General features: G+C 39.6%; 1 protein-coding gene across 1 annotated transcript in view; it reads left to right on the top strand.

Moving 5' to 3' along the window:
- The window catches only part of LOC309663522 (uncharacterized protein), a gene marked incomplete at its 3' end in the record, with an annotated part of 111,375 nt that extends 87,186 nt beyond the window's left edge, over positions 1 to 24,189 (top strand). Inside the window, exon 3 of the mRNA XM_082478875.1 lies at positions 24,127 to 24,189. Within this exon, the coding sequence (XP_082335001.1) occupies positions 24,127 to 24,189 (63 nt within the window). The remainder of the gene's footprint in view (positions 1 to 24,126) is intronic.
- Between the last annotated feature and the right edge of the window lie 238 nt (positions 24,190 to 24,427).

The raw sequence follows: 24,427 nt of genomic DNA, 5'->3' as shown, positions 1-24,427 counted from the left end.
GGCATTAGCAGTCACTCCCATTTCCCTCTCATTTCCCCAGTCCTAGAGAACCACTCATCTGTTTTCTGTCCCTCTGTAGATTGGGTCCTTCTGGACATTTCATATAAATGGAATCATATGCTACATAGTTTTCTCTATCTGGCTTCTCTCACCAAGTATAATGTTTTCAAGGTTCATTTATGCTGTAGCATGTATCACAACAGTGTTTCGTTACTTTTCATTGCCAAATAATATTCCATTGTACATTTTCATTTTGTTTAGTCATTCATCAGTTAATGTACATTAGGGTTGTTTCCACTTTTGACTATCATGAAGAGTGCTGTTATGAACATTTGTGTACAAATTTTGGGTGGCACGGATGGAATTATTAAACCTATTGGACATATTTTATCCTGAAATTTTTGCATTAACTTTATTCTACAGTTGTCTGTTATAATATTAAGATAAACTCTTTTTCATTGTTTGTCCCCATTGTAAGTTCCTGACATAATAAAACTCACGCCTCACATTAAAACAATAACAAACCAAAACAAAACCAGAGTGAATGCCTTTCTGGAACACTAAACACTAACCTTAGATCAGCCTGTGGGGAAATTTGCTTAGTACTGTTGAGAAAAGATGAGGAGATTGCGTGCACACCCCCACATTCCCTCAGGGTGACGTTCCCTTGAGCACACTGGCATAACTGGGGTCTACATTTGGTATTTGATGTGATATCTTGTGGGCTTTAAGATATCCATGATGATTTACAGTAAAATAGCGTGTGTATTTGTGTGTGTATGCCTGTGTGTGTTATTTGCTTTTCAGTCTTCTGATTTTCAGGTCTTGTACTTTCTCTTTATAATATTCTAATGGGTCAAAGAAGGATGACAGTTGTTAACAAGATTGACTTTCCAGTGATATTGTCTTTCCTTTAAGAAGATTGATGGGATAATTGTGTCTACCTTAGTGACAGTGGGGAAAAAGGATCACAAGACATAATACTTTAATGAGAAGGTGAATATAAGGATCACTATTTTATTTCACTGACCGCTGTCCTGAAGCCTCTTTTTTTCTCTTTCCACACATCTGATTATTGATTATTCTCTCGTTTTAGCAACGATGAATTAGATAGTTGGCAGTGTGTTGCTTTTATTTCTTTGCTGTGTGTGTGTGTGTGTGTATGTGTGTGTGTATGTGTGTGTATGTGTGTGTGTGTATGTGTGTGTGTGTGTGTGTGTGTACCTGGTTATGTTTATGACTCTTCAGAGTCATAAAATATATTATTTTTTTATTGCTTCCTCCCCTGTAAAATTCCTTACTCTTTGGGCATTCCATATGTCTGACTAACCCACTTATTTCCAATAGTTTTCTCATACTTTAAAAATGTTTATTTTTCTTCGTATAAGCTAAGCTATTGAAGTATAGTCTTAAAGAACATTGGAGAAGGAAGTACAGTCCTCTTACAATGAGAAAGCATTGCTCTGTTGATTATAACGACATTAGAAAACTCTGTTTTTTAACTACTGACTTGGGTCATAGTCAGTGATGGGGCCATCTCTACCCATTGGTTTCTTTCCGGAGTAGAAATTGTAGCTATAACTTATAGAAATAATCGATATGAATCATGTCCTGTAAAGCTTTTCTCACAGAGACTGTCTTTAGATAGAATGAGCTCTTTATTAGCCTCGAATAGCAAATATCTCTTAACAGTCCAACAGGGTTCCTGAATTGAGAAGAATTAATTTCAAAGTCCTATGTACGATTTTATTGCAAGCAGAAGAAAAAATAGCCCAAGAAACAGATCTTCAATATTCCCAGTACTATTTTTTGCAGGTTCTTTTTGCTAATTAAAAAAGTGTGGGCAAAAGGCTCTGCTTTGCTTTTTTTTCTCTTTAGAGCAACACGGGAGAGCCGAGTCTGCAAGACAGAGAAAGCTCCGTGTCTCACGGCTTAATCGCATTGATTTGGTAGGGCTCTCAGTGCGGTGGGCAGCCCATTTACATGTGCCTGATTTCTGTCGAGCGGCAGGCGGGGATTTGCCCCTGCGAAGACGAAACCCCCTTTCTGCAGCGGCTTCCCTTCCTCCCCTCCCTCCCCCCTCCTCCCATTAGGAGACCTCGCTGAAGACAAACAGATGCCTGCTGCCAAAACGCAGGACTTAACCTGACCCTCCACGGCTCACAAAGGAGGGCTTTCAGGTCCCCCGGGAAACAGCCCCTGCATTTTATCAGGCCGTGAAATTCGGAGTGAAAAGCCCTTGCCTCTGGCTGCCTAGCCATGCGGGGCAGTGGTGAGGGTGTCCGGGAGGGAGTGGGGGGGGGGAGGATGGACAAAATACCCCCGCACAAAGGCGGCCTGCCCCCCCTTCTTTGATTGCTAGGTGGTCTGTAAGACTCCTGAGGAGCCGTCCACCCGGCCCGAGAGCATTTTGTTGTCACTGGGTCACTCTCGGGGGGGCGGGGGAGGGCTGGAGAGGAAGACTGGAGTCTTCTCTGCACGGGAAGGCCCCTGGCTTCTCCTCATTAACAAACAGCAAGGGCCGCTTCGTGTCCAAAAAATAAAAGCTAGAAGAAGGAGAAACTCCTCACTTCGTGGGAAGGACTTACCTTATCGGACAAGCCTGGAGTCTCTCGAAGCGTTTAGCAGACTCTGTTTCCTGCAGGCGCTGGAATGCTCTTTGCAATGAAGTCTGTGTACGAGTCAGTCACATTTCCTACCTAAAGTTAATAATGGGGTACACGTTTCTAATGTTCTGTATCAACACGGAGAGACGTCGCGAGTGTGTTAAAGAAACAGGAGAAAAGCAGTCCTCAGAGTGTAAAAGTGCGTTCATTAGGTGCCATCAGGAATAGAGCAGAGTGGCTGGCCATCAGCCTTGTGGCTACACTACCATCAGTTAGCAGTGTCTTGGCTGATTGCACTTCTACTTTATTCTGCAGATTCCAGGTGTTTTAGGTCCCTCTCAGGAAATAGCAAGTGGACAACACACTGAATGAACTGGGCAGAAAATAATAGAACCTGTGGAAGAAATACCCTTTACTTTTCCTCTTGCGTGTCCTTGGCCAGTTATCCTGCCACATTTAGTGGTCCTCAGTTATATTGAGCTGCCAACTCAGATTTATGAGGTTTGTACACCTTATCTAAAATTTCCAAAATAATCTCATGTGTGGGTGAGACTATTTTTAAGCTCCCCTAAGCTGGAAGAAAGCCATCTTAATATACCAGCTATGTCATAAATACCACATGTGTCTGTTATAATATAGGAGTGTCCTAATATAGACTGTTTTCAAGTGCATGGACTCTTACTTAGGAATTTTACCATTTCATAAAGCAGCTCTCTCCATGCTGTATTTATTAGGTAATTGAAGAATTGGTTCTATAAACGGCACTGCATATTTGGAGAAACGGAAGCTAGATCATTTGTCTCTGATAAAGGGAACATAAATTTCTTTAATAACAGAGTCATTTTCTTTCCTCTGTTCTACACTTTGACATCATGTCTGCTATGCTTTTGGAAACACATTCAGCAATTACTCTAAGGACTGCTAAGATCCCAGCTTCCATTTGCCCAACAGCTAAAGTTTACTCTGAGTAGCCTGTGTGTTATAAATCATGCATGTTTCCCATCTCACAACCCAGCAGAAACTATTGGGATGGATCTATATTGCTGAAATTTACAGCTTTATCTTCATGCTTCTGAAGGTCACATTTGACAAGAACATCCCACTTGCTTTTGCTACGCATTCTTCTCCTACTCATTATTCTTTTTACGGCCTAGACACCCCTTCATGCAGAGAGCTTTGTCCAGCTCTATGCTAGGGTTACGTTGTCCCCATCTGTGCTTCTCTCCATCCTTCTTCCATGGTATTGATCCCACGTGTTACACTGGCTTGATTAATTTTGCCCTCCATCACACTTAAGATTGAAGCAGGCAGACTGTCTGTCTTATGTGCCCACGAACTTCCCGTGTCTCTCAGGGTGTCGGACACACAGATGTGGCTCAACACATACTTATGCAGGGGTAGGGAGGTAACAAAGTGAAGGCAGAGTTTATAAATTAACATGGGTGACACAGTAGACAGTGGGAGAAGCCGTGGGTACACCCTTTGCATTTTTGATGGCGTAGGGGTTAAATCTGAATGCACATCTGTCGTCCTAGTTGCTTGTGTCAGCCAGTGTCAATGAAGAAAACAAACCACTCTAGGTGCATAAACTAGAAGGAATTTAATACAGGGAATTAAATGCTTCTAAAATGATTGGAAGTGTTGAAGGAACGGGCTCTGCACTAAACCTCCAGAGGTGACTCCAGAGCGATTCAGAGCCGACCCCCTTGCTTGTTCTGAGGTCTCTCTAGAACAATGACCTCAGAGCTGGGAATCTCCCCCAGGGAAGTCTCTTCAGACATCCAGGAAGCTGAGGAGTGAAGACAGAAGAGAACCTGCACGCATCCACAGTGGTTCTGAAAGAGTGAAGAGGGGACGAGCAAGAAAATACCTTCTGCTTCACTTTTGCCTTCAAAGGTTGCCCTGGAGCATTCATTACCATGGCCAAATTGCATTCCGAATCTTAGTGATACGGTCATCTGGGAAATGTAGTTTTTATTTGCTTTCCCACTAGAAGGAGTATGTATAGTGGATATTGAATGTGCACCCTTGTACTTTCTTTTAACACTCCCCAAGGTGGTTGCCACTAGCCACATATGGCTCTGCAAATTTAAATGAATTAAAATTAAGTGTTTACTTTTTCATTTACACTGGCCACATTTCAGGCCCTCAGTTGCCTCCTATGGCAGATGGCTCCCATATTGGACCATGCATACGTAGAGCATTCCCACTGGGTCTTATGTTGGGTAGCCCTGGTCAGGATGATGCAAATGCCTTCTCTTTCTGCCCTTTTTGGTCCAGCAGAGCCACTGATGAAGGAGCGGGTAAGGTGGTCGAGAGGGTCAGCATAGAGTTCATCAAGCAGGGTTGAATCAGCTGAGTTGGGACATGCGGAACAGCAAGAGGACACTTCCTTGATTGGGTCCTCCATTGTGTGTTTCAGGTCAAAAGAGGTACAAGGGGAAATTAGCAAAGAAACCCACATCTGCGTTGCCCACGGTGTAAAGAAGTCTATTCTAGACCTTGTGCAAAATCTGAATCATTAAACAAATCTTCATTCTGATCCAAACTTACTAAGTTTGCTCTTGCTGCTAGTTTTGATTGGGCTCACAGTAGGTTTAATTGCTATTTTATTATAATGGAATTCCACTGGACACAAGAACCTCAAGATCACTCTTCAAAGGGAGAACAAAATTAAATACCCAGGTGAGATTGTGCAAGTTCCAAGTTTGGTTTAAAGGGCAAACAGGGTCTATAGAAATAGGGTCTCCCACCCATAACTAACGTATATCCTCCTCCCCAGTGTTTTCAGCTTCTGGAAGGTTACGAATATTACGACTCACTTGTTAATTTTGAGCAGACCTACCGCATAAGGCCCACTTGAATGGGTTTGTTCAGGGATGCCCTAATGTGCTAGAGGCCCTTTACTGTCAACAAAGCCAGGCTGATCTGATCTGGCTCGGGAGACAGGAAACATGAAAGTCCTTACGAGCTGCAGCCCCCCCCACTCCCCGTCCTTTCAGGAGCACGCCATGCCTTCCTGGAGCTTGACGTGTCAGACAGCCGAGCCACACAGATACATATTAAGCTGTCAGTGTAACAAGCTGCTTCTGTCTGAAAAGGATTAGCGTTGACACTCCTGATGATTTGTCTAACTGTAAGGACTTGCGTCGTTCCTGGGTCCTTGCGGAGTAGCTGCTACAATCACTCACCTCTCAGACAAATGGATCCGACTTCTTGGAAATAATTAGCCACAGTGTACATCTGCCTAAGCCATTCTTATATACTGCTGATATAAATAATCTTATTAACCCAGAGCACGTATTATAAATAAGTTCAAAGGTACCTCCGTGAGGTTTAATATAGGGCCAAATTGAGAACTCAATTACTCCTGTGACGTAGGCAAGATATTATAAGGCCGGTAGCTCAGGGCAAAAGGACAGCAGGCCACCCAGCTTGGGGATACGATTGACACGGTTCTCTGACACCACCAATTACATGATTCCTTAGGAATTGTGTATTGTTAAGAAAATGTGTAGAAGAAAATATATACGGAGATAAGGATCAACGCTAGACTTGCCTAAGCTTTTCAATGTAGCATGAAGGCAGGGAAGTCCTAATCTCCATTCAGTGTGTGGCATGTCGGGAGCAGTTCCTTAACTCGGGCCTCAGTGCTGTCAGACGCATGCTGTGCAGATTACATTCTGGCTTTCACGAGGGAGCGGGGCCTGGCTGGTTAAACCCGCAGGACACTCTGACCAGGGATTCCTCTGGAGCTGTGCAGCATCTGATCGAATGAAAGCACAAGACAGTTCTTAATTCAGTCTCTAAAATCTGACTCATGGTGGAGACAGGCTTCCCAAGTTATTTTGATTACCTGGGGGTCAATATTGGAGAAGGATGAGTCGTTGATTTGATAGCCTGTGAAGGACACACAGGCCTGTGATCAAACTATAATAAAAAATGGTGTGTGTGTGCGCGTGTGTGCGTGCATGCATGCGTGAGAGAGAGAGAGAGGGAGATATCTGGCTTTGAAATGACATAGAGATAATATTCTCCAGCCATTGTTGATTTGCTGAGCGCCCTGATGAAATATACATTTTTAATTTTCCCAGAGGAAAGGCTGTCTTGTCGTGTACATCATTTGGTTGGGCTGTCTGCTTCTGCAGTCCATATCCCACTGAGGGCCCATTCTCAAGTGTCTTTAGGGAAATGTTCAAGTTAGGATGAGGAAATGGAACACACCCTTCTGTTACATCCCTGCCTTGGCCAAACACCAGGATCAGTTTTTCCTCATTGGACTTGTAATAGGGATGGGCTGATTCCGCTGATTTTAGAATTTAGGTATGAATTTAGGCAGCATGTGCAAGTACTACTGGAAGCTGATAATTATGCAGGACGTCTCATTGAATGGTTTGCAATGGCAAAATAAGTAGGTTATACTCATTTCCTACTTTCATTGTGAGAAACGTTTTGCTTTGATGTTGTAAGAATGGTTCCTTTAGTACAAAGGAGGGAGGGACATTTTCAGAGGCAAATTGGACCACAGGGCTGAGTGAACTCATTTCCTGTGTTTATAATCAGAAACCGAGACAAGGGGTCGAGATGATTGGGGTCGTCACACACCCCCGCATGGAATTACCCTGAGACTCCAGGATGACGGGGCTGTTCCAGCCTCAGCACCATCAGGGTTCCTGAGGCTGTCCTTAAACCACCTGTTTACAGAACCTGTTAGATACAACTTTGCAGAGCCTAGACGGTTTTTGTTAACCATTCTGTGGGAAGACGTGCCCCTCGGTCACTATGAGGTTTCAGGTCTCAAGCCTTTGTCCCTAAGTCTCCATTTCTTCCCACAACTTGTTTATAACCGCTTTACTAATTTTAAAATCACCTTTTGCCCATAGGTCTATGTCCATAGTAGATTTCAGTGATGCCTGCTGAAGAAAATTTGTGATTTTGAGTAATTTTAAGATTACTTGATGTGTTCATTTTTTTAAATTTGAAGTATAGTTGATTTACAATGTTGTGTTAATTTCTGCTATACCGCAAAGTGACTCAGTTATACACATATATACATTCTGTTTTACATTCTTTTTTACATTCTTTTCCATTATGGTTTATCTCAGGATATTGAATCTAGTTCCCTGTGCTATACAGTAGGATTGTTGTTTTGATCTATTCGTTTTTAACTTCATTTAGAACACTTCAGAAAAGTTACAAGAATAGGACAGAGAGCTTCCACATATCTTTCATCTAGATCAGGGTACAGCAAACATTCTGACAAAGACAAGTAAATATTTTTGCCTTTCTTGGCCATACAAACTGTTTCAACTATTCAACTCGGCTATTGTAGCACAAAAGCAACCAGTGACAATACATAAATGAATGGGTGTGTCTGTGTTCCAGTAAATTTTATTTACAAAAACAGATAGATGGTGGGTCAGATTTGGTCCCTGGTTTCTAGTTTCTGACCCCAATCTAGATTTACCAGTTAAGTTTTATTTGCTTTATCACATTCTCTCTCTCTAGATAGACAGATATAGGTGTATGTGTGCACTTGTTACAATTGTTATTTTTTCCCAACCATTTAAAAGTAAGTTGCAGACATCATGACTCTTTACGCCTAAACGTTTCAGCATGCATCTCTTGCATAACTGCCGTGGAATAATCGAACTCAGAGAATTTCACGTTGATGTAATCTTAAGATCTCACATTTGGTCTGAATTTTAAATTTCACTAATTGTGTGAATAGCGTCCTGTCTGGCATTGTTTTCTCTGATTCAGGATCCGACCCATCAGCATGGCTTTGCATTTAATTGTCACATGTCTTTACTGTCCTTTCATCTGGAAGCAATCCTCAGCCCTTCTTTGCCTCTCATGATATTGGGTTTTGTTTTGAAACTAATAGTATGAAGTTTAATGTGGGTAAATTCAAAGTCCTGCAAATACTGACCACACAGATACAAAGATGAGAGACCAGTTCTTATAAAGGAATCGTCTCCTTGTGGCTTCTTCTTTGTCTTTGGATGTAGGGTCTTTTTTGGTAGGTTCCAGTGTTTTTGTTTGTTTGTTTTTGTTTTTGTTTTTCTGATTCTGGTGTTTTCCTAAGAAGGGGGGAGCTCACGTCCTTCTATGCCGTCGTCTTGCCAGCAAGTTCCCGATGTTGGTATTTTTTAAGACTAGAGGCTTGTTGCTTTGTACAAGGCGCCTCATTCTGGATTTGTCTGATACTTCCTCATGGTTCAATTCAGGTTCTGCCCTTTGGGCAGGACACTGTCTCAGTGATGGTGATGCTTTGTTTTTACCAGTGCATCGCATCAGGGGCGCACCAGGTGGGTTTCCCCGTTCCTGGAGATGTATCCTTTATCACTTAGTTAAGGTATTATCTCCAGGTTTCTCCCCTGTAAAGTTGTCACTTTCTCTTCATTACTAATATTTTTTACCTTTATTTTTGAAAACTTTCTATTACAAAAATTTTTAATTGAACTATATTTGATGCACAATATCATATAAGTTACAGGTATGTATACAGGTATACATAGTATCTTTTTAATTTGAGAAGTAACCATGGGCTATTATCTGGAACTTCAGTACTCTGCCAAAATGCCATAGCAGATGATCAAGTGGAAAATCTGGATGCTAGGAAAGTCTGTTTGGTCTTTAATGAAACAGAATCCCCTGACGGATCTATTTCAAGAGGCTTCATGATAGGCATAACGGTATGAGAAGGAATGACAGTGACAGGACGGTTTTCTGATAATAACTACCTCGATTCGTTTCTTTTTTCCATTTTAATTGTTTTTTTTGTTTGTTTGTTTCTAAATACTTTCGCTGAAACTAAAAGAGCTCTTGATGTTAGAATTCCCTTTATTGTGAACAGTAGTTGTGATCAAATGAGGCCCAGATTTCTTGATAAGCATCGCGGCAGGAGAGTAACTATCCTTAGAGTGTTTCAGAGAAAGTTGTCTTGTGATGTGAGATGTCTGAGGTGTGACATCGCCGTGCTGGGCTGGCAATGCTGAAGCTCTCGGGTTTAGGTTCTGCTGATTGTTCAGCTGTACTTCCGTGGGCTGGCTGCCAAAAGGTTTCATTATTTTGGCAAGACGCGGTACACTTTTTGACACAACAGGATTGTAACAATTTCTATACCAGTTTAGAGCTGGAGAGAGTCCGTGAATACTTCTAAAGCCACTATGGCGCACATATTTCCGGAAATATACTGGGGAAAAAAACGCTTCCATCTAAAAAACAGATCTACAGTTTCCTAGAGAAACTTGCTGCCATTAATTCAGAAAACAGAAAAGGTCTTTGGAAACGTCTGTTGCTGGCATTATTATATGCTATGAGTATATACCTGTATGAAATGAAAAGTGGATTTTTTTTTTGTGGAACCCCAAATTTATTCTTTACATCCAGGCAACCATTCAGACAAAAATTAAATATAAATCACTATTTAACTTTTTTTTATTCAACAGAAAATTTTTTTGTGTGAGAGCATACCATATGTCCTATAAAACGTACAGTGCTCTAGTCTCAGATTTTTCCTTCTGATTCCACCTTCCGGCCACATACGCAAGAACATGCCACCTCACCCGTCCATAGCTGTTGGAATTTGGGCAAAAAATTGGCACTTTTAAAACAATTATTGGAACATGCTTGAGAGACTAGAATTGAAAGAAGGTTTATTTTCTTCTTTAATTAAAAGAAACAAAGGTAGATATGCGGGAAATATGAAAGAACTAAAATTAATTCTCCTTATTGGTCTTCTAGAAATGGAAGGGCATCTCATTCACTGAGTACCTACTACATAGGGGCATTTAAAAATGTGGTCATTAAAGTTTTTATTCTGAAAGAATCCTCTTGGGCAAATGTTACTCTTTCATGTGTCAGAAACCTCAGACCTGGCTGGAATCGTCAGTTTCTGTGTCCCTCACCTGTGTTGTCTATCAGCTCAGGACCTCGCAAGCTCAGTCACCAGAATTGCCCCTAGAAGGGCACACACATCTCATCATCAGCACTTTCTCACCACACTGGAGAACTATGGACAGAATGTGCTTCTCATGACCATTGTTGTGTGTCTCTGCCTCCAGATTCTTACATCCTCTAAGCTCAACAGTGAATTGATTGGTCTGTGTCCAATCACAAATGGAGCCCTGGACCTGAATCCTGCTACCCAGCCATTGTTCCTGTAAAGATGTTTTAGTTCCCAAATCTGGAAGATGTAGGGTTGGGTTAGATGCCATCAAAGATGCTTGCCTTTCTAAAATTCTGTGTTTCCATGTTGTAACCCCTGCAACATTCTCTGGAACCTGGATCTGTTGATTATTTCCCATTTCTCCTACATCTTCAGTCAGACCCCCTCCACCTGATCCTTTTTTTCTGCCTACCAATATGTTCCAGTCCCTTCTTTTTCAGTCTCCCCGGGCACAAATACAGAAGAGGGGGCAAGATAGATCACACAAAACCATTTTGCTGAACTGTGAGGTCGCCTCAGTGTTGCCATTCTAGCTGTCATATATCCCAGCTCCCCAAATTCTTGACATGCCAACTTCATATTTTCTCTACTTCCTTTTGACATGTATCTTGGACTTTTGCTTAAAAGTGAACATGCCTTGTTTACCTTTCTAGACTGTGAAGAACTTGAAGACAGGTGTGTGTGTGTGTGTGTGTGTGTGTGTGTAATTCATGAATTTAACAGATCCATCACTTAGCATGATGCCGTGGTGATGGAATTCAGCACATGTTTATGAAAGAAATGAATGCATGATGTAGAAAGAAAGAGAAAAGAAACCTGTAAATGCTCATCATTAGCTCTACCCTTTCTCCAGAACTGTGTATCCATAATTCCAGTAGCTTGGTGGACATCCTTCCCTGTATATCCACTTGACAGCTCAAACTCATCACGTTAAACGCTTAATTCCACCTCTCGCCCCATGTTTGTTTCGCCTGCACCCTCCGTCATATTGACACAGTCAGCTCCTCCGATTGAGGTTAGAAAGTTGGGTGCCTTTCCCGTTCTCACTTCTCCCACATTGCCTTTCATAGGTTGATTTTTTCTTTTCCTTTCACCCAATGTCCTCTTCCATCCAAATGGCGTATTGGCACTAGAAGTGCTGGAGAGAAGGTTTGGAAGAAATTGTAAAACCTTTTGCTCTGGTTTCATTTCCTGCATATTTTGCCTCCGTAATCCATCTCCTATTCTAACACTCAAGTCATTTTAAGCACAGATAGGGGCAAGCAACTCCTTTCTAAGACTGTCAGTGGCTCTTATTGAATTCCAAGGGCCATCTTCCTAGCCTTGTGTTTTATTGCATCTTCTTTTTTAGCTCTCACACTCCACATATTTACGACATTGTCCAGGCCCCAGATCTATTTACAATTGATCAGGTCCTCCTCATCCTTCTAAGCTAATTCATGAGCCCTCAGTTCTGTGAAATCCTCTCCAATTATCCCATATGGAACAACATACCACTTTGGTTTCTTATGGGACTTTACTCTTCTATCACTTATTGTATACTTTGTTGCTGTAGACTGATTTATTTGCATGCTTTTCTCCCATGGAGATGATAGACTACCTCAGGGTGGAACAAATTTCGACCAGATTTCCCCCACCTTGGTGAGTCGATGACCACTTAGCACATAGGAAATACGAATCCACATTCATTGATTTAGCAGAAGTTAATGTGAACAGGTTGAAAAGTATGGAATGCTGGCTGCTTTGTTTTAACGTGGGTTCTGTCTATTTAGCATAATGTAATTATGGGTTCTGTTTTCCTTGAGGATTGGGCATGTGTGAAAATTTGAATTTTATAGGAAACTTTTTTGCCTCAGAATTTTTTGTGATTGCCATTTAGGTAGTATAATTTCCTTTTCTGTACTTTTGCGTGAAAGTTTTGGGTTAAATGTAAGGTATGGAACTTTGTGCTAAACTGTCCAGATGGTAGTTCACCAAAGCAATATCAATAATTTTCCTCCTTGTCAGTACTTTGGCTCAGAAGAGTGGGATCTCTTTGTCTGTGGTATACATAAATCCCTTGGAATTTGTAGCACCTAGGGCATTCTGGAGCTGAATCCTCCTTGGGATCATAATAATTTAGTAATCTCATAGATTTGCAGACTGCTCTTCAGTTTCCAAATCTCTGTCACATATCTCATCTCTTTAAGCTCTTGCAGCATGTGGCGTAAATGGGGCAGTGCTTTATAATGGAAATAACATTCCTTGGAGTGTGCCAAAGCGTGGCTCAAAATTCCAGTTCCCATAGCCTCACCCACAGTCACTTGCTTTGTTTCCTCAACCTCTCTAAACTGCAGTTTCCTCTCTCTAAAATGTGAGAATAATAATACCTAATTTTACACACTTCCGTAGTTTTGTTGTTAAGAGGCTCCACTGAACAAATCATTTTAAACGTGCTCCGTAAATCTGTAAAGATTCTCTCACATTCGGTGATAGTTTAACAAGTGAACATGGATGGTGGTGTTCTCATATTTGAATTATCAAGCTGAGGCTAAATAGTTCATGTGATTTTCTCAGTTGTAGATGAGACACATGGCCAAGTTAGGGCTCAAACCACGGCTTTCCATTCCATGGTGCACATGGCTTGTTTTTTATAATCTGTTCTCTTGTTTGCATGTTCAGTCCCATATGCCTTGTGAGGGATTATAAAAGGGTTTGCAGGCGTATTCCCTCCTCAGGAGGATCTGGAGGTAGTGTAACTTTAATACAAGTCATAGGCTCCACAAATCAGTCAAAAATGTGAGAATTCTTGGGGGGAACTCTAAATGCTACATGGTTGCAGAGAGGGCAAATCAGTGTGTGCTGTGTGGATAGCAATGGCCAAAAATAGATGGTTTGAAGCAGCTACTGATCTGAGTGGAGAAGGACAGAATAGCTTGTCTGTAAGGAAGACATATCACAACAGAGTGGAATTAGAAAGGATCTTGTTTGGGGGGAACAGAAAAGCAACCAGCTTCACTGGAAGCAATTCATAGGAGGTTGAAGGAGTTGGTTGGACAGGATTTGCTGGTTGACCAGATGTTTTGAATGTAAAACCATGTACTTTAGGTTAAATTCGATAATGATTGACTAATTGTATCAGTGACCTCACATCTTCAAAACCGTGTTTTAGAAGGATGAATGTGGCCAAAATGTACAGAATTGTTCCATGATTGTAGGTCATGGTCCTGAGTAGCATTTACTCCTCCATCCTGGGGAAGTTGTTTCTCAGGACCAGCTCTGTTACTCCGGTTCCTTTGCATGTTGTTCAAAAATTCTCAACCTTGGCACGGTTAACATCTGGAGTCAGGTAATTTTTTATCATGTGAGTGCTATCTGGGCCCTGGTGGATGTTTAAGCAGCATCCCTAGCGTCACCCCCAAGAAGCCAGTACCTCTCCCCTTAATCATAACAAAATGATTCCAGACATTGCCAAATGTCCCCTGGGAATACAAAATCACTCCCATTTCAGAACCACTTACTTAGAGCAATTTAAAAAATTTACCTACTATCTTTTTTTTTTTTAGCCACGCCACGCGGCTTACAGGATCAAGCCTGGGCTCCCTGCAGTGGAGGCGTGGAGTCCTAACCACTGGACCACCAGGGGATTCCCTCTAGTATATTATGATATAAGTTAATTACAATAAAAAAGACCTGTACAGTGTTGTACAATATATTTAAAAGTTGGAAGGATTTAGATAAATTCTGCATCATTGGCTTCTCTGTAAAGTTTGAGTGTCAGGCAATTCTGGAAAACAACCAGAAGGCAGCAAAGAGCAGTTGTTTCCTGGATACTGGCTGACCTCTCCAGTTTACCATTCTTTCTGTCACCCCAGTTATCCAAAATTTACCCCCTTCACTCTTCCTCATTATTTGCTTGGTCTCTGGAAGTACTTGGGTATCCCAGTCCTAAGTACTGGTTATAAAAACATTTCAATTTATCAATAAATTTATTCAGCAGGTGTTTATTGAGCTGCAGCTAAATGATAAAGAGTATTGTAGTAAATGTAGTAAATGTCACAAAGTCTCATTGCTCACTATTCCATGAGTGGAATATTGTATGAACATGTTTTATATTACGGTACATTTTATTTTTTATTTATTTATTTTAAACACAACATATCTCTCACTTTATTTATTTCTTTTTTAAGTTCACTTAGAAGTAGTCTGGGTTTTCGGCATATAGGTCTTGACATTTTAAAATCAGATTTATCCCTAATTATTTTTTTTGAATTTATTTTATTTATTTTTTGTATACAGCAGGTTCTTATTAGTTATCTATTTTATATGTATTAGTGTATACATGTCAATCCCAATCTCCCAATTCATCCCACCACCACCACCCACACCCCCTGCCGCTTTTCCCCCTTGGGGTCCATACGTTTGTTCTCTACATCTGTGTCTCTATTTCTGCCTTGCAAACCGGTTCATCTGTACCATTTTTCTAGATTCCACATATATACATTAATATATGATATTTGTTTTTCTCTTTCTGACTTACTTCACTCTGTATGACAGTCTCTAGGTCCATGCATGTCTCTACAAATGACCCAATTTCGTTTCTTTTTATGGCTGAGTAATATTCCATTGTATATATGTGCCACATCTTCTTTATCCATTCATCTGTCGATGGGCATTTAGGTTGCTTCCATGACCTGGCTATTGTAAATAGTGCTGCAATGAACATTGGGGCGCATGTGTCTTTTTGAATTATGGTTTTCTCTGGGTATATGCCCAGTAGTGGGATTGCTGGATCATATGGTAATTCTATTTTTAGTTTTTTAAGGAACCTCCATACTGTTCTCCATAGTGGCTGTATCAATTTACATTCCCACCAACAGTGCAAGAGGGTTCCCTTTTCTCCACACCCCCTCCAGCATTTGTTGTTTGTAGATTTTCTGATGATGCCCATTCTAACCGGTGTGAGGTGATACCTCATTGTAGTTTTTATTTGCATTTCTCTAATAATTAGTGATGTTGAGCAGCTTTTCATGTGCCTCTTGGCCATCTGTATGTCTTCTTTGAAGAAATGTCTATTTAGGTCTTCTTCCCATTTTTGGATTGGGGTGTTTGTTTTTTTAATATTGAGCTGCATGAGCTGTTTATGTATATTTTGGAGATTAATCCTTTTTCCATTGATTTGTTTGCAAATATTTTCTCCCATCCTGAGGGTTGTCTTTTCGTCTTGTTTATAGTTTCCTTTGCTGTGCAAAAGCTTTGAAGTTTCATTAGGTCCCACTGCTTATTTTGTTTTTATTTCCATTACTTTAGGGGGTGGGTCAAAAAAGATCTTGCTGTGATTTATGTCAAAGAGTGTTCTTTCTATGTTTTCCTCTAAGAGTTTTATAGTGTCCGGTCTTACATTTAGGTCTTTAATCCATTGTGAGTTTATTTTTGTGTATGGTGTTAGGAAGTGTTCTAATTTCATTCTTTTACATGTAGCTGTCCAGTTTTCCCAGCACTTCTTATTGAAGAGGCTGTCTTTTCTCCATTGCATATCCTTGCCTCCTTTATCATAGATTAGTTGACCATAGGTGCATGGGTTTATCTCTGGGCTTTCTATCTTGTTCCATTGATCTATATTTCTGTTTTTGTGCCAGTACCATACTGTCTTGATTACTGTAGCTTTGTAGTATATTCTGAAGTCAGGGAGTCTGATTCCTCCAGCTCCATTATTTTCCCTCAAGATTGTTTTGGCTATTCAGGGTCTTTTAGGTCTCCATACAAATTTTAAGATTTTTTGTTCTAGTTCTGTAAAAAATGCCATTGGTAATTTTATAGGGATTGACCTGAATCTCTAGATTGCTTTGGGTAGTATAGTCATTTTCACAGTATTGATTCTTCCAATCCAAAAACATGGTATATCTCCCCATCTGTTTGTGTCATCTTTGATTTCTTTCATCAGTGTCTTAAAGTTTTCTGAGTACAGGTCTTTTACCTCCTTAGGTAGGTTTATTCCTAGGTATTTTATTCTTTTTGTTGCAATGGTGAATGGGATTGTTTCCTTAATTTCTCTTTCTGATCTTCTGTTGTTAGTGTACAGGAATGCAAGAGATTACTGTGCATTAATTTTCTATCCTGCAACTTTACCAAATTCATTGATGAGCTCTAGTAGTTTTCTGGTGGCATCTTTAGGATTCTCTATGTATAGTATCATGTCATCTGCAAACAGTGGCAGTTTTACTTCTTATTTTCTAATTTGTATTCCTTTTATTTCTTTTTCTTCTCTGATTGCCGTGACTAAGCCTTCCAAAACTATGTTGAATAAGAGTGGTGAGAGTGGACATCCTTGTCTTGTTCTTGATCTTAGAGGAAATGCTTTCAGTTTTTCACCATTGAGAATGATGTTTGCTGTGGGTTTGTCATATATGGCCTTTATTATGTTGAGGTAGGTTCCCTCTATGCCCACTTTTTGGAGAGGTTTTATCATAAATGGGTGTTGAATTTTGTCAAAAGCTTTTTCTTCATCTATTGAGAGGATCATATGGTTTTTATTCTTCAATTTGTTAATATGCTGTATCACATTGGTTGATTTGCATATATTGAAGAATCCTTGCATCCCTGGGATAAATCCCACTTGATCATGGTGTATGATCCTTTTAATGTGTTGTTGGATTCTGTTTGCTAGTATTTTGTTGAGGATTTTTGCATCTATATTCATCAGTGATATTGGTCTGTAATTTTCTTTTTTTGTAGTTTCTTTATCTGGTTTTGGTATCAGGGTGATGGTGGCCTCATAGAATGAGTTTGGGAGTGTTCCTTCCTCTGCAAATTTTTGGAAGAGTTTGAGAAGGATGGGTGTTAGCTCTTCTCTAACTGTTTGATAGAATTCACCTGTGAAACCATCTGGTCCTGGACTTTTGTTTGTTGGAAGATTTTTAAGCACAGTTTCAATTTCATTACTTGTGATTTGTCTGTTCATGTTTTCTATTTCTTCCTGGTACAGTCTTGGAAGTTTATACCTTTCTAAGAATTTGTCCATTTCTTCCAGGTTGTCCATTTTATTGGCAGAGTTGCTTTTGTTAGTCTCTTGTGATGCTTTGTATTTCTGCAGTGTCCATTGTAACTTCTCCTTTTTCATTTCTAATTTTATTTGAGTCCTCTCCCTCTTTTTTTGATGAGTCTGGCTAAAGGTTTATCAATTTTGTTTATCTTCTCAAGGAACCAGCTTTTAGTTTTATTGATCTTTGCTGTTGTTTTCTTCGTTTCTATTTCATTTACTTCTGCTCTGATCTTTATGATTCCTTTCCTTTTATTAACTCTGGGTTTTGTTTGTTCTTCTTCCTCTAGCTCCCTTAGGGGTAAAGTTAGGTTGTTTATTTGAGATGTTTGTTGTTTCTTGAGGTAGGATTGTATTGCTATAAACTTCCCTTTTAGAATTGCTTTTGCTGCATCCCATAGGTTTTGGATCATTGTGTTTTCATTGTCATTTGTATCTAGGTATTTTTTGATTTCCTCTTTGATTTCTGCATTGATCTCTTGGTTATTTAGTAATATATTGTTTAGCCTCCATGTGTTTGTGTTTTTTACATTTTTTCCCATGTAATTTATTTCTAATCTCACAGCATTGTGGTCAGAAAAGATGCTTGATACAATTTCAGTTTTCTTAAATTTACCAAGGCTTGATTCATGACTCAAGATGTGATCTATCCTGGAGAGTGTTCCGTGTTCACTTGACAAGAAAGTGTAATCTGCTGTTTTTGGATGGAATGTCCTATAAATATCAATTAAATCTGTCTTGTCTATTGTGTCATTTAGAGCTTGTGTTTCCTTATTAGTTTTCTGTCTGGATGATCTGTCCATTTAACAAGTGAGGTGTTAAAGTACCCCACTATTATTGTGTTACTGTCAGTTTCCTCTTTTATAGCTGTTAGCATTTGCCTTATGTATTGAGGTGCTGCTATGTTGGGTGCATATATATTTATAATTGTTATATCTTCTTCTTCGATTGATCCCTTGATCATTATGTAGTGTCCTTCCTTGTCTCTTGTAACATTCTTTATTTTAAAGTCTATTTTTTCTGGTATGAGTATTGCTACTCCAGCTTTCTTTTGATTTCCATTTGCATGGAATAGCTTTTTCCATCCCCTCACTTTCAGTCTGTATGTGTCCCTATGTCTGAAGTGGGTCTCTTGTAGACAGCATATATATAGGTCTTGTTTTTGTATCCATTCAGTGAGCCTGTGTCTTTTGGTTGGAGCATTTAAACCATTCACATTTAAGGGAATTATCAGTGTGTATCTTCCTATTACCATTTTGTTAATTGTTTTGGGTTTGTTTTTGTAGGTCCCTTTCTTCTGTTGTTTTTCCTACTTAGAGGATTTTCTTTAGCATTTGTTGTAGAGCTTGTTTGGTGGTGCTGAATTCTCTTAGCTTTTGCTTTTCTGTAGAGTTCTTGATGTCTCCATGGAACCTGAATGAGATCCTTGCCAGGTAGAGTAATCTTGGTTGTAGGTTCTTCCCTTTCATCACTTTAAATATATCGTGTCACTCTCTTCTGGCTTGTAGAGTTTCTGCTGAGAAATCAGCTGTTAACCTTATGGGAGTTCCCTTGTATGTTATTTGTTGTTTTTCCCTTGTTGCTTTTAATCATATTTCTTTGTCTTTAATTTTTGCCAATTTGATTACTGTGTGTCTCGGCGTGTTTCTCCTTGGGTTTATCCTGCCTGGGACTCTCTGCACTTCCTGGACTTGGGTGGCTATTTCATTTCCCATGTTAGGGAAGTTTTTGACTATAATCTCTTCACATATTTTCTCGGGTCCTTTCTCTCTCTCTTCTCCTTCTGGGACCTCTACAATGTTAATGTAGTCCCAAAGGTCTCTTAGGCTCTCTTCATTTCCTTCCATTCTTTTTTCTTTATTCTGTTCTGTGGCAGTGAATTCCACCATTCTGTCTTCCAGGTCACTTATCCGTTCTTCTGCCTCAGTTATTCTGCTATTCTTTCCTTCTAGTGTGTTTTTCATTTCAGTTATTGTATTGTTCATCTCTGTTTGTTTGTTCTTTAATTCTTCTAGGTGTTTGTTCTTTAATTCTTCTAAGTCTTTGTTAAACATTTCTTGCATCTTCTTGATTTTTGCCTCCATTCTTATTCCGAGGTCCTGGATCATCTTCACGATCATTATTCTGAATTCTTTTTCTGGAAGGTTGCCTATCTCCACTTCATTAAGTTGTTTTTCTGGGGTTTTATCTTGTTCCTTCATCTGGTACATAGCCCTCTGCCTTTTCATCTTGTCTATCTTTCTGTGAACGTAGTTTTTGTTCCACAGCCTGCAGGATTGTAGTTCTTCTTGCTTCTGCTGTCTGCTCTCTGGTGGATGAGGCTATCTAAGAGGCTTGTGCAAGTTTCCTGATGGGAGGGACTGGTGGTGGGTAGAGCTGGCTGTTGCTCTGGTGGGCAGAGCTCAGTAAAACTTTAATCCGCTTGTCTGCTGATGGGGGGGGCTGGGTTCCCTCCCTGTTGGTTATTTGGCCTGAGGCAACCCAACACTGGAGCCTACCTGGGCTCTTTGGTGGGGCTAATGGCGGACTCTGGGAGGGCTCATGCCAAGGAGTACTTCCCAGAACTTCTGCTGCCAGTGTCCTTGTCCTCACGGTGAGACACAGCCGCCCCCTGCCTCTGCAGCAGACCCTCCAACACTAGCAGGTAGGTCTGGTTCAGTCTCCTATGGGGTCACTGCTCTTTCCCCTGGGTCCCGATGTGCACACTACTTTGTGTGTGCCCTCCAAGAGTGTCTTTGTTTCCCCCAGACCTTTCGAAGTCCTGCAATCAAATCCCAGTAGCCTTCAAAGTCTGATTCTCTGGGAATTCCTCCTCCCATTTCCTGACCCCCAGGTTGGGAAGCCTGACATGTAGCTTAGAACTTCACTCCAGTGGTGGACTTCTGTGGTATAATTATTCTCCATTTTGGGGGTCACCCACCCAGCGGTTACGGGATTGGATTTTATTGTGATTGCGCCCCTCCTCCTGTTTCACTGTGGCTTCTCCTTTGTCTTTGGATGTGGGGTATCTTTTTTGGTGAGTTCCAGTGTCTTCCTGTCGATGATTATTCAGCAGTTAGTTGTGATTCTGTTGCTCTCACAAGAGGGAGGGAGCACTCGTCCTTTTACTCCACCATCTTGAACCAATCTCTATTACTGTACATTTAAAAAATATAAATTTAATATACAATTATCATCTGAGCAAGTGATATTGTGAATGTATCTTTCTAGATTAAGTAAAAAAAAAATTGATAGCTACATTCCAAATGATGATCAATGTGATTAGCTTGCTCAACCTTTTTTTTTTTTTTTAAGTTTCTCTGAAATGTAAAGTTTCTCTTCATTGGGCTTGAAGCAGTAGCCTAGGAGGAAATGATTTCAAACAGTTGATCAGCCTAAAACTTGAAAGCCTAAACCACTTGCTAAAATACTAACTTTGATTACTGTTTTTGTTTGTTTGTTTTTGTAGTTTGACACAGTATGTGATCATGGCCCTTAGAGTTGCAGTTGTTTGCTTGTAGTATTATTTCTCTTCTACTCCCTTCACACATGGAAGAGAGTTTTGCGACTACCTTTCTTTGGCAGTACTTTTTTATTATTATTACTTGGAGAAATAGAAAGTGTTTCCTTCTTGTTCAAAGTGTGAGAGAAAAGGCTGTCATTTTTTTCCTCTTCAGCTTTTGTTGAAATCATTTTACCTGGCCAGTAGCACCATAAAGAAACAGACCTTTGGAAAATTTATCCTGCAAAGATTTACTCAAATGTTTACATCTAGGCTGTTCTTGTCAGGTAGTTTTCACAGAGGATTACTAAAAGAAAATGTTGGCTGTCATTAGTAGCATTTTGAGATGTATCTTTAGGTGCTACTGATTAGTGGTGACTGGAAATGAGGCAAGCATGCAATTAAAATAGAACTTTAAATGAATTGCATATACCAATGCTAGACTTGACAGATGGAGATTCTGGGTTAACAAGAAGACAAGTGCATTACGTATTGCTGTTGTTAGCATTTCAGAAATATGCCCACTTTTGTAAATGATATCTAGTTTTTATAAGGCATTTATTCCACAAGTTGTCAGGAATATGGTTATTTGGAATCATGGACATCACAAAGGACTGACTTTTTTAATGCACTCATGCATGTCCCTAGTTGTGAAAATGCAACTGTACACATGTAATATCTTGTTTTCATAATTCACATTTTCAGCAATGACAGAAAGCAAGAATTACATAATTATTCTGAGACATTTTTAGCCACATTGCACTGAACACTTTTTATATGGAATAAATGCTTGTTGGATGTTTCCCGAGTGAAATGACAGAGACTTAACTTGTCAGTAGCTGAGCCTCTGTCCGTGAAAAATCCCCAGGTCTTGTGGTGCGGTCCTGCTCCGTTGTAGGCCACTTCTTCAAATGAAAAAAATTGCAAGGTATTTGAAAGAATGTCAGTTATTCATTTCAAGTAGTCTTGAGAAGGAGTTAAGTCTAAGCATATTTATTAAATGACCAGTAAAGTTTTTTGACTAGGAGCCAATGTCTTGCAACAAATTAGGATAGCTCTGTGGGTAAGGCATTGGATGTACCTTTAGGAAACAAAACTCACTCTTTAGGGAGCTCATGAAATATGTAAGGTAGACAAGTTTTAAACTATTTCATTGCTATTAGAAAAATGGTATTCTTTTAGAATTGTTATATTGGTGAAAAATTGTACATCTGTTTTAGAACATGCTTGGAAGAGGTGAACACTAATAGACTTGGGACACGCTTATATAGGTCTTGGAAAAGCATCATTGACGAGCTCAAGTTTTTTAATTTAAAATAACTAAAAATGAATTGTTCATATGCAACATTTAAAGGATATCAAATCTAGAATATTCTCACAAGAAGTAGACTGATTCTTAAATGATACTTACATGAACCAAGAAAGAGCCATTACAGACTCTGTTTTCATCAAATTCTACAGCAGTTCTTTTTTTCCCCCAGCTTTATTGAGATATAAGTGACATATATAACATTGTGTAAGTTTAAAGTGTACAGTGTGATGATTTGATACACATATATATTGGGAAATGTTTACCACAATAAGGCAGTTCTTTTTAAAGTTTAGTGTAAGCACCAAGATTTTCAGGGGAACTTGCTAAAAGAGATTCTTGGCTCCCAATCCCAGAGATCTGACTCTGTACATCTAGTGCATTTCCCATGAACTCCAAGGTGATGCTCATATTATTGGTCCTTTATCACACTTTGAGAGCAGTGCTGTGACAGACTGACAGTTGATACAGTCAGTAGTTTGTTTTCATATATGCATTTTTGATTGAAAAATAAAGCAATGGATTTTTGCAAAGTAAATTTCACATAGAGTCTTCCAGTTCATCTTTAAACTGTATTTTAAAACAGGGAGGGTACTAGAGAGTAAAGTGAAAATATAGTACGGGTGTATGTTCTGAATTCTACATTATATATGTCTGAAATTTAACTGAGAATTTTGATATCAACTGGAAAATTTATCAATAATGAAAGATAGATAGAATAATCATGAGCTTATGGGAGCCAGGGTATGCCAATATTTAGAAAACTGTCATTTAACTATATGAGATGATTAATTTGTACTAATTAAAATTTGCATTAAAATATAATTTTGAGAATCAAATATCCATTCATATGAATGTAAGATTTTAATTTCAATCACGAGGCTTGGCTGTTATCTCTTATTACAATATATTATATAGATAGTATATATAGTACTATATTTTAAGTGTTATAATTATATATTATATATAGTAGTATGTATATAAAACCTACATTTACATGTATATATACTTTGTTCATTCAATAATATATTTATTATTACAATTGTTACTGAACAGTGGATCCTGGCTCTTATCTTTGATTTATTAAATCATATGTGTAAATTATATATATGTATTCAAACTTTATTCTGAAGCTCTTATGGCAGAGTCTCATATTCAGGTTTATTCAATCCATTTTAATAGAGTAATTAAACTGGACAAATGTGAATGCTGCTGGATTCACTGAGATAAACACATAAGTTAACAGTAATGGGTGTGATATATATAAACATATATATATATACACACATATACATATATTTAATGCAATACTTCAGTCACTTACAGAAGAATATTCAAAAAATAGCCCTATGTTGTCCATTTAAAAGCAAGTTATTGTTAAAGCAGATGAGAAAAGAATCCATCTGTAACCACAACCTTTAGAAAATATTTTTTACTGAATAAAAGTAAATATCCACACTGCTGTGCCTGACAGGGGATATAACTGCTTCTCCTCCGTGTCGCCTCCAGACCGTGCGGCTCTCTTTTCTCGATTGTGTGGAAACATATGTCTTTCTGTCCCTGCTCGGTCGTGACGCTCTTCCTCATATTCCTGTGATACACAGAGTTCAGATGAGCTGCTGATTCATTGTGTTTCCCGAAGTCACTAGGGAAAGTAGGCCCTGAAAAGCCAGGGGTGCACACAGGTGGGCTCTTTCCTTTTGGGCTTTGTTTCTTTCCCGTGTTCACTGATTGGTTTTCCCTGTTCATCTCTCCCAGTGCCTGGAGCCCTGCAAGGTGTCCTGGGACCTGCGGAAGCAGCAGTGCCAGAGCTTCTGTGAGGTAAGAGGCCCCGTACACAGCCACGGACACTCGGGACACAGTTGCAGGCTGACCACGTGCCAGTGGGTCCTTGGAATGGGAGGGCATCATGTTCTTCTGTGGCTGGGGAAGTTCACTCTCCTTCAGGTGTGTGTGTGTGTGTGTGTGTGTGTGTGTGTGTGTGCATGTGTGTGTAAATTCACATTAAAAACATTCTCGAGACTTCTTAAAACCTAGCCACCCACTGCTTCCGTTATTC

This window comes from Balaenoptera physalus (assembly GCF_965194825.1).
Source record: "Balaenoptera physalus genome assembly, contig: SUPER_6_unloc_2, whole genome shotgun sequence".
Lineage (NCBI taxonomy): Eukaryota > Metazoa > Chordata > Mammalia > Artiodactyla > Balaenopteridae > Balaenoptera > Balaenoptera physalus.
The sequence above is the reverse complement of the archived record's forward strand: the minus strand, read 5'-3'. Positions and strand labels throughout refer to the sequence as shown.